The 8,842-nt window shown below is 35.1% G+C and overlaps 1 protein-coding gene across 4 annotated transcripts; it reads right to left on the minus strand.

Annotated features, from left to right (window-relative positions):
• Positions 1–401: 401 nt before the first annotated feature.
• Positions 402–8,410, minus strand: IFT27 (intraflagellar transport 27). Of its 4 annotated transcripts, none has more exons than XM_032220585.1 (7): positions 8,048–8,410; positions 6,479–6,558; positions 5,893–5,952; positions 3,751–3,810; positions 2,049–2,166; positions 1,648–1,757; positions 402–1,502 (listed from the first exon to the last, which is right to left on the minus strand). In XM_032220585.1, exons 1-7 carry the CDS (start codon positions 8,079–8,081, stop codon positions 1,404–1,406), a joined length of 561 nt encoding a protein of 186 aa, XP_032076476.1. In that variant the 5' UTR covers positions 8,082–8,410; the 3' UTR covers positions 402–1,403. The 4 variants fall into 4 exon arrangements, with proteins under 4 accessions (XP_032076476.1, XP_032076474.1, XP_032076478.1 ...); XM_032220583.1 differs by having other exon boundaries at positions 3,688–3,810; XM_032220587.1 differs by lacking the exon at positions 5,893–5,952.
• Between the last annotated feature and the right edge of the window lie 432 nt (positions 8,411–8,842).

Genomic DNA, 8,842 nt, shown 5'->3' on the forward strand with positions numbered 1-8,842 from the left:
TTAAATCTGAAAGATACATTTAATTAAATATTGATACACTCAGAATAGTGTAGCTTGTGACCTAACTATTCAACTCAAACTTGTTGAAAAACGTTTGATATGGTCTTTAAATTGCAGATTTTGCTTTCTTAATGAGCCAGATGACCTTTTGCAAAGAGCACTGAGCAAGAAGAAAAAAAGAAAGAAAGAAAGAAAGCTATTTCAAGAAGAGCAACAGTTTTGGAAAGCAACTCAAGTAAATTAGAAGCAAGGAAACTTAGGCAGAAGGATCCATTTCCTGCAACAGAATAAAATGTTTCCCCCTCTGGTAGCATTGAAGACCTGATAGTTTGAAATCCTACCCTTTTCATATAATTCAAATTTACCCAAGCAATGCACCAACCTCATTTTTGGTTCACTCATTTTGTATGTAGTAAGATACCAAATTCAGTATCTGTGGATTTCTATCATTTTTGTGTGAAATTAAATCTATGATGGATTTCTGTTCCATTTCTAGCTGGCAGAATCATTATTGAAAGGCTTTTAAAAAACAACAACAATAGGATCTTTCAGAACTATATGTCATGACCTGCTCTGAGCCCCCAGCTCATTATGACAAGTCTTTCAGTATAATTTTCAGTTCAAAATACAATCACTCTTTATTATTCCCAGCAGATTCTTTGTATACCATTATGGTGATGTTAAAAAGTCCACCAGTTAGTGTTTCATGATATGAACAATATTAGTAAGATATGAAAAAAAACTGGCAAATTGATCTACTAACCTGCAATGTTTTTAGAATATAGAATTAAGAATGACATTGTGGAAAGTGGCATTTCAACCTTTTTCCTCCATTAAAATAATTGGTACCCCTGCAGTTACAAAAGGCAACAAAAAAGGCCTATAACAATGGTTTAGTTACTAACATTCAAATAGAACTCCAGCAAATGATATTTAGAGATGGCGGAAAAAAGTTGCAGAAAAGATTCTTAAGGATTATGAATTTCTACCTTTAGAAAACTAAAGTTGAAATATATCTTTTATATTGATTTCTGAATAACAATTTCTTGATATAACTCAATTGTAAGAAACAGATTGTCCGGGTTGTTGAAATGTCCAGAGTAATGGCATGTTTATTAATTTTTGATAGATTTCTCCTTGATAGATTTGTCAAATATTTCAAAGTATTTAAACTCTGAATACATGCAAAAATGAGAATCAAAAACAATGTTTCTTGTAAAAAGATCCATCACAGGAAAAACAATAAGCAGATGAGATCTGAAATAATAATTGAAGAATTATAATTCTCAATGATGGAAAGCAAATGACCATACAACAAAAACCTACTTTCCATTTTCATATGATTTTGCCTGTTAGTTAGTATGTTTTCTTTTAAAATTCACCATATTGTACTTAAGGACCCCTCATACCAATGAATGAAAAATTTCTACTTTCTCTTTGTACAATCGGTGGAAAGAATTTGCCACAATGCGAAAAGGAGCTTCAAAATTTTCCATCTCTTTCTGTAAAGAGAAAAAGAAACAATTACAAATGGATGAATAGAATTATTTCATCAAGCTACTGCATAAATCAACCAAAGTAATCCAGCCTTTCCTCAAAATGAAAATAAATGCATTTAGATAGATCCAGTAAAGTAAAGCTACTCACTACTGATATTTCACAGTATTCCAGGCCATTTGCTTCTGCCCACTGTTGTGCTTGTTTGCGCTCTACAACTCTCCTATCACTTAAATCAATCTTATTGCCCACCAGGACACCTAAAAAAAAGAAAAAGAAAAGAAAATATTGGATTGTTACAGATAAGCAAGCTAACAAGAGTTGTCTGACATTTATCAAGAGAAAAGGATCACAAAGGAATAAGCTAGAATATAAATTTAACAATTCTGCAATGCATGTCTGAGTAAACTGAAGAAAGCAATTGTTTGGCATTAAGGTTCTGTTTTCCAGCATATTTGAGGAGTATGAGATGTAGAAACAAAATATATATTCATGTATGCAAATTTATTATATATATATATATACATTTTATATATATTAAAATTTTCTACCTGGAGTATGAATGCCTGATGTTTGGATTCTCAGCTTTTCTAGCCACTTAGCAGAGTTATTGAAAGATTGCTCATTGGTGACATCGTACACAATGCACAGGGTATTGGGCTGTTCCCACTATATAGTAAAAGGAAAACACTATAAATTATGCTGAAATAAATAATCCATATCCTGTATGAAAAATGACAAAATATTGTTGTAGAAGAAGCATAATAAAATCCAGTTTAAAATAGTCTTTTTTTTTTTTTACAAAAATCCAGAATCCATTCCATTTGGAAATATCATTTATTTAATAAAAGGGAACATGTATCCAAAAATGTAGGAATGAACAAAACAACATTTAATAAGAGTTCATTTGTTTTAAAGTCTGGAATATCAACTATTTTCAAGGAAACAAAGCGATTTGATTCAAGATAGAAATAACTTAAGAGGAAGAGAAAATGATGCCTTTAATTGCAATTAAACTTTCTACTTTTTAAAAAAATTAGAGACATTGTTAAGTAAATGTGGGTTACCTTTACTCTTTGAATTATCAATTAAGAAAAACAAATTAAAACAGTTACAGCTACTTCTGTGTTTTAAACTTGCAAAACAAGAATACATATTCAAGATCTCCGAACAATTAAGATATAGAAAATAACACAACTGAACTTTCTAGCACAAGTATCAGACCAGCTACCACTGCATGGAGACGTATAGCATGTTTTCTTCTAAACAGGTATATTTGCTCTCTAGGACACCTCCAAATGATGGGTTATGGTTTTTTTCCACAAAGCTGCACCCCTTAAAACAATCCATCTCTGCCCTTTTTTTTTCTACACAGACAGAGGAAAGGAGTGAAATGTATTCAGGTAAGAAACTCCGCAAATAAGGCAGTTTTAAGCAGCCAGTTTTATTCTTTGACATTTTTTATACTGGGAAAGGCAACACATGAACAAAGGCTTGGGAACTGCCTAGTGAGGAACTGATATTGCTTTCCGGGAGCTTTCTGGTTTCATAGGTCAGATGGGAGTCCTGATGGGCCAAACACCACCCCCCTAGACACAGAATTTCTTAGTTTATCTAATTTCTTTGGTAATGGACTTGAACTTTGGTAATCTTGCATTTGAGCCACTGCAGTGTGCTCTATCTGGGGTTGTTCTTAAAGACCATTTGGAAGCTTCAACTGTCTTCCATGTAGAATTGAAGATGCTGGTTATCACTTATAAGGACCTTCATGGCATAGAGACTAGATATTTTAGGAACTATTTGCTGATCTGGCATACTCAAGAGTCTACTAAGCAATTCCACCCTAATGGAACTCTGAAAATAGAGCCTCTTTGTGACAGTGGCTGTGCTCTGAAATGACATTCCCCCTAGAGAGTCATATGTCTGTTTCCCCAACCTTGTTTAGACAAGCCCTTAAGATCAAGCTTTTTCCCTTGGCCTTGGGGTAGAGTAGGTGCACCTCCTGCTAGATTGTCTGATTTGTGAGATGGTACTTATTTTCTCCCGACATTTTTCTATTTTGTGAAAAAAATTGTTCTACATCTTCTATATTGTACAGTCTCAAAAATTAAGTGATATATACTATAACTGACATATACTATAACTGAAATAAAACAAATACAATAGAAACATTTTAAATAAGAATCATACCATCCAAGTAAACAGCAGATATTTCAGGAGAAAAGACAGGTAAATAAATATTTTTACACTTGCCAATTTATCTAGTATTTCAGAAAAGAGTTCTTTGCCTGCTGAATCAAAGAGGAAGAATTCCTGAAAAGAGAACAAATATGTTGTTTAATTAAAAAATATTCCATAGTTCAGAACAGCTTCTGAATTTTAGAATTTTCAGCCACAGCTGTGGGGAAATGTCTCTTTCCGCAAGTAGCTAATCAGCTTGCAGCATAAAAGATACATGTAATTTATTGAGTTAAATCATAAATTCACACTCCATAGACAGAATAGCTCCAGGCCATACCTAAGTTGCAAAGATGCCATTCTCGCATGCCCCCTCTTCCCTCAAGAACTAGCCTGTGGTGCTGAGTCACCACAATACACAGCTGCAATGGAGTGAGTTCAAGGAATGGTCCATAGATCTTGAACAACTTTTCTTTACATAAACCAATAGGTCCAGTTATTATTCCCAGTTAACTTAATGCATACTGTAATGAAAATAGCAATTTAACAGTTACATATTTCTGGTGCAAAAATACAAGACTTTCAATGACTATGAGATCTTAAAATAAATTTGGCACAAAAGATGTAAAAAAAATTCACATAGGTTGTGTTGTGAATATATTCATGCATTCTCCTCTTACTGGGTTTTCTGATGACACAAAAACCACTTTTAAAACATTTGGCTTAAACAAATATATACAAAAGCCAAAATACTTCTAACAAAAATACTATGTTGAATATTCCATGCAAATTGAGATAGTTATAATATTTATTAAGCTTACATAATGCAATTTGTATTTAAAAAAGACTGGAGAAGGCAAATACAGATAGCCCTCAACTGAGCCACAAATGAGACCAAAATATATGTTAAGTGAGAAATTTGTTAAGTGAGTTTTGCCTCATTTTACAACTTTTCTTGCCACTTTTGTTAAGCGAATCACTGCAGTTGTTAAATTAGCATGGTTATTAAGTGAATCTGGTTTTCCCATTGATTTTGCTCGTCAGAAGGTTGCAAAAGGGGATCACGTGACCTTGGGATACAGCAACCATCATAAACACAAGTCAGTTGCCCAGCATCTCTATTTTATTCATGTGACTGTGGGGATGCTGTAATGGTCATAAGTGTGAAAAATAGTGATAAGTCACTTTTTTCAGTGCCATTGTAACTTCAAACGGTCACTAAAAAATTGTTGTAAGTCGAGGACTACCTCTATAGCATCAAAAAATGAAGTAAGTAATTTGCACAACTGGATTATTGTAATCGCAATAATAATTATATTCCTTTGTACATGGAATTGCCCCTGAAGACCATTTGGAAGCTAAAGTTGATACAAAATGAAGAACTGCAAACATTAATGGATGCCTCTCAGGATACCCACCACCAGTGCTATTATGGTGATTGGTTGCCAATAGATTTCAGGTGCAATTTAATATGCTGGTTATTACCTATAAAGCCCTTAATAGCTTCGGGTCTCGATATCTTAGGGCCTGCCTATCTCCAATTTTTTGGGACCACCAATATGTTCTGGCAGAGTGGGTATGCTCCAGATCTTTATTAAAAGGTGTTGTTTTATAGGACTAAGAAGTGTGCCTTCCTTCTTATCGCTCTATTCTCTAGACAGCATCTTTCCAGAAGTATAGACATCTCCCTCTCTCCTGGAGATATGAAACACCTTTAAGACTTGGCTTTGGCCATTATTTTAGGATGATGTGTTTGTGAGCCTGTTTCGTTTGTTTTGTTATTGTTATGATTGCCTTAGTTTGTGGTCCCTATGGTACTTTGTATTTTTAACTGCTGTTACTGTTTTGGTATTTATAAGTCACCCAGAGTTCATGGGAGTTTATTGAAATTTATAATTTCAAATTTCAATAAATTTGAAATAACAATGCAATTAATTTTGACTTTTTCTATTTTTTTAATCTGGGAGAAATTCAGATTAAAAGATTCATAGACAATGAAGGGCCATTCTACAAAGCCAATATTAAAGTTCCACATGCAGCTGAACACAAATAGCTAAAAGTAACAAAACACAAATAATATTTCTGAGAAAACTGTCTGTTCAAGGAGTTTTAATATATATATATATATATATATATATATATATATATATATATATATATATATATATATATATATATATATATATATATATATATCAATATCATAGCCAATCTTACCACGCTATCATTTGTTCCTGGAATAGGTACTGTCTTCACCAATAGTTCCACTCCCACTGTCTTAACGATCAGAACATGGAAAATATATCAATAATAAAATCAGTTTATTTTACAACTTGTTAGGTCTCTCAAGTGACCCTTTACAATACCCAGTGCTAGATATTTTTCAGTCAGAGAAACTCATATTTAATTCTAAAATCTTGGCTGAAAAAACAAAATTAGGCTGAAAAAATGATTTATTCATTTAATTTAAATATCTTCTTTACTAAAAGCCTTTAAAGTTAATTCTATATTACTTGAGTATGGGTATAAAGTATACAGATCAGATCGGCATTATATTTGCCAGATCCAGTTGAGCTTCTATATAAACAGGCCTCTGTAGGGATGCCCATTCTGTGTGTGTGTGTGTGTGTGTGTGTGTGTGTGTGTGTTTGTGTGTAAAAATGGAACTGAATAGTTTTCCCACCTGAAAATAACTGGGTATAAACTGATTCTAGCGTTTTTAAAAAATTGTTCTAATATTGATTTTAAGGATCATAATTAATACTTAGTTCCTCAGTATCTCTCAGTCTATCATAAGGCTCACCAAGGTATAGTTTTTCTGAAAATGAGCCCCATCATTGCAGAACATCTGGACCAAAGCAGTCTTCCCCACAGTTGAATCACCTGCATCACAAATGGATGAAAAAGCTCTTTGATTAAGCCATTTCTACTTAAGAAATCATGAGTTATCTTCCATTTTATTATTATTGTCTATGTTAAACAAGCCTATATTTATATTAGGCTTTCCACAGAAAAGGAAACCCATAGAAATTCAAGGATGAATCAAGGGTATAATACCCTCCAGGTTTCCTGGCTGATTTGAATTTAATTTAGTTTTTAAAAAAAGAAGCTTGATGTTAAATAGTTAGCAGGCATGCTACAGAATGAAGCACCGACCTCCAGTATCCTCTTTAATATCAGTATGTGGGACAAATTCCATGCTTGAAATAATTAGGAACAAAATTAAACAATAAAGCTCCCATTAGAATACTATTTTAATCTATGATGACTTGACAGTAGTTGTAATCATCAAATACCTCAGAACTGATAATATGAAGCTGAAAATGGGCAAAAAAGGGCACAAATAATAAAAAGAGGTGCTTAGCAGTGTTTTTTAGGGTGGCAGTTTTTTCTAGTGATTTTTTTTAAAAAAAATGCCAATGACCTCGTGGCCTGTATGTGGTACAGACCTTACTTAGAACAGATGTACATCCCACAATTTGGGGTTGAGGTATTTTTCTTACATAATTGCCTATGTCATACTACAGATATTTACCCAGCTACCCTTACCATCTTTCTCCACCATTAACACACCCTATGTCTGTCTTAATTTACTGTTCTAATTCACCCTGATTCTCATCACCCACTGCAGTGCAGACCCTGTGCCAATGCAGTGTAGATCTTGGCAATGTATATATTTTGATAGGTTTTGAGAGAGACTAATAGAAACCAGGAAAAAAAGTCTTTATTGGTGTTCTGGGAATTATTTTTCAGCTAACAGGTTCTGCAGCCTTAAGTTTGAAAAACCTTGGATTTAGAGACATCTAAAAGACACTCAAACTAACAGACGTGTAGGGAAAGAACACTGTCCTACAAAGGTAAGGAAATTATGTATGCTCCATTCACCTGCCTTGCAAGTAATCCTTACTGGTTAAAATTTTTAGCACAACAGTAGAACACATGACTTGCATGAAGGAAATCTCAAAAGTTTCAGAGTGCTGGCATCCTTAGGTTTAAGACTGGAAAAACTCCAGCCTGAATTGTTTCAAAGTAGCAACTAGCAAACGATTGGATCCACAATTCCCCTGAGTAAGACTAAGCAGAGTGTTAATAGTTTACTGAATATACCAGTACTGACACTAAGCCAAAGGAGCCAATCTTATCGCTCGGCTGCTCAATTTAAGTGTTAGGAGGAATCTCAGCCTACTGTGAATCAAGCAGAATCCTCATTTCCAAATTACCCAATTCATTTTAAGTGCAATGTTTAAGATAGGGAACCGCTGGGAAGTAACTGAGTTTCCTGACCCAAGTCTTGATTTAGGATTATCCAGGCCTTATTTAAAAGATGATGATGATACAACTGAAAACCGTGGTGGCCAGTTTAGGGACTCACCCGCCACGATGCATTTGGCCGCCAGTTTCACCATGACCTGTATTGATCTTCACCATAAAAATGGGCCTTCGGGGAAGCTGGAGGAAGAGACGTGCATTTACAAGGACTGAGATTTTGAAAATTAAATGGAGCCCAGAGACATCACGCACTCGTGGAAGTCCGGGGGGGGGGGGTTGATGTAGGGAAGAGAGAGAGAGAGTGTGTGTGAGTCCCTCTGGAGATCCTGCTAGAAAAAAAGGCTGTTATGAGTTCCACTGTGGAGGACACAAAAACCGCCTTTTCCTCTCAGTCGCAGGGAAACACAAGCCGAAGCTCTCTTAGCAACAGTACACGAAGGACCCCGCTACCCTTCCGTTCATTCGCCGATGCCTTCCATCGGAGGATTCCAAATAGCAAAAGGCGATTGGTTAAGCGCTTCGCCAGACCGTTTCCATTGGCTGTCACTTTCATGTTTTCCCGCCTTTGGGCCAAGAGGGCCGTCCATGGCTTCGGTGCATTGGTTTTCAGCATATGCCGCTCAAAACAAAATCAGTTTGTGATTGATAAGGTCGATGGTCAATCTCTTCTCCAGCGGCGTGACGCCGTCCTGCCCCCTCCGACTCTCAGGCAAAAGGATGATGTCATTCAAAGCTACAATCTTAGCGTGCGTTGGCCTTAGCGTTTTAGTTCTACCCGGTAATTTATGATACCCCTAAGAGAGTATTTTATGATTGGTTAAAATGCAGATGGATTGTTCCATTTGGACAAAAAGAGTGTTTTGCTTGTTTATCAATCTTTAAATAAAAGTTTGTTGTG

Source organism: Thamnophis elegans, chromosome 7 (assembly GCF_009769535.1).
Source record: "Thamnophis elegans isolate rThaEle1 chromosome 7, rThaEle1.pri, whole genome shotgun sequence".
In the NCBI taxonomy this organism is placed as follows: Eukaryota; Metazoa; Chordata; class Lepidosauria; order Squamata; family Colubridae; genus Thamnophis; species Thamnophis elegans.

Excerpts from the sequence above, each read along its gene's own strand:
- IFT27 (XM_032220583.1), bottom strand. The coding sequence starts at position 8,081 with ATGGTGAAACTGGCGGCCAAATGCATCGTGGCGG. Across the intron at positions 5,953-6,478 it reads TTCAGAAAAACTATACCTTG|ACAGTGGGAGTGGAACTATT; the intron begins GTGAGCCTTATG and ends CTGATCGTTAAG. Across the intron at positions 1,758-2,048 it reads ATCAGGCATTCATACTCCAG|GTGTCCTGGTGGGCAATAAG; the intron begins GTAGAAAATTTT and ends TCTTTTTTTTAG.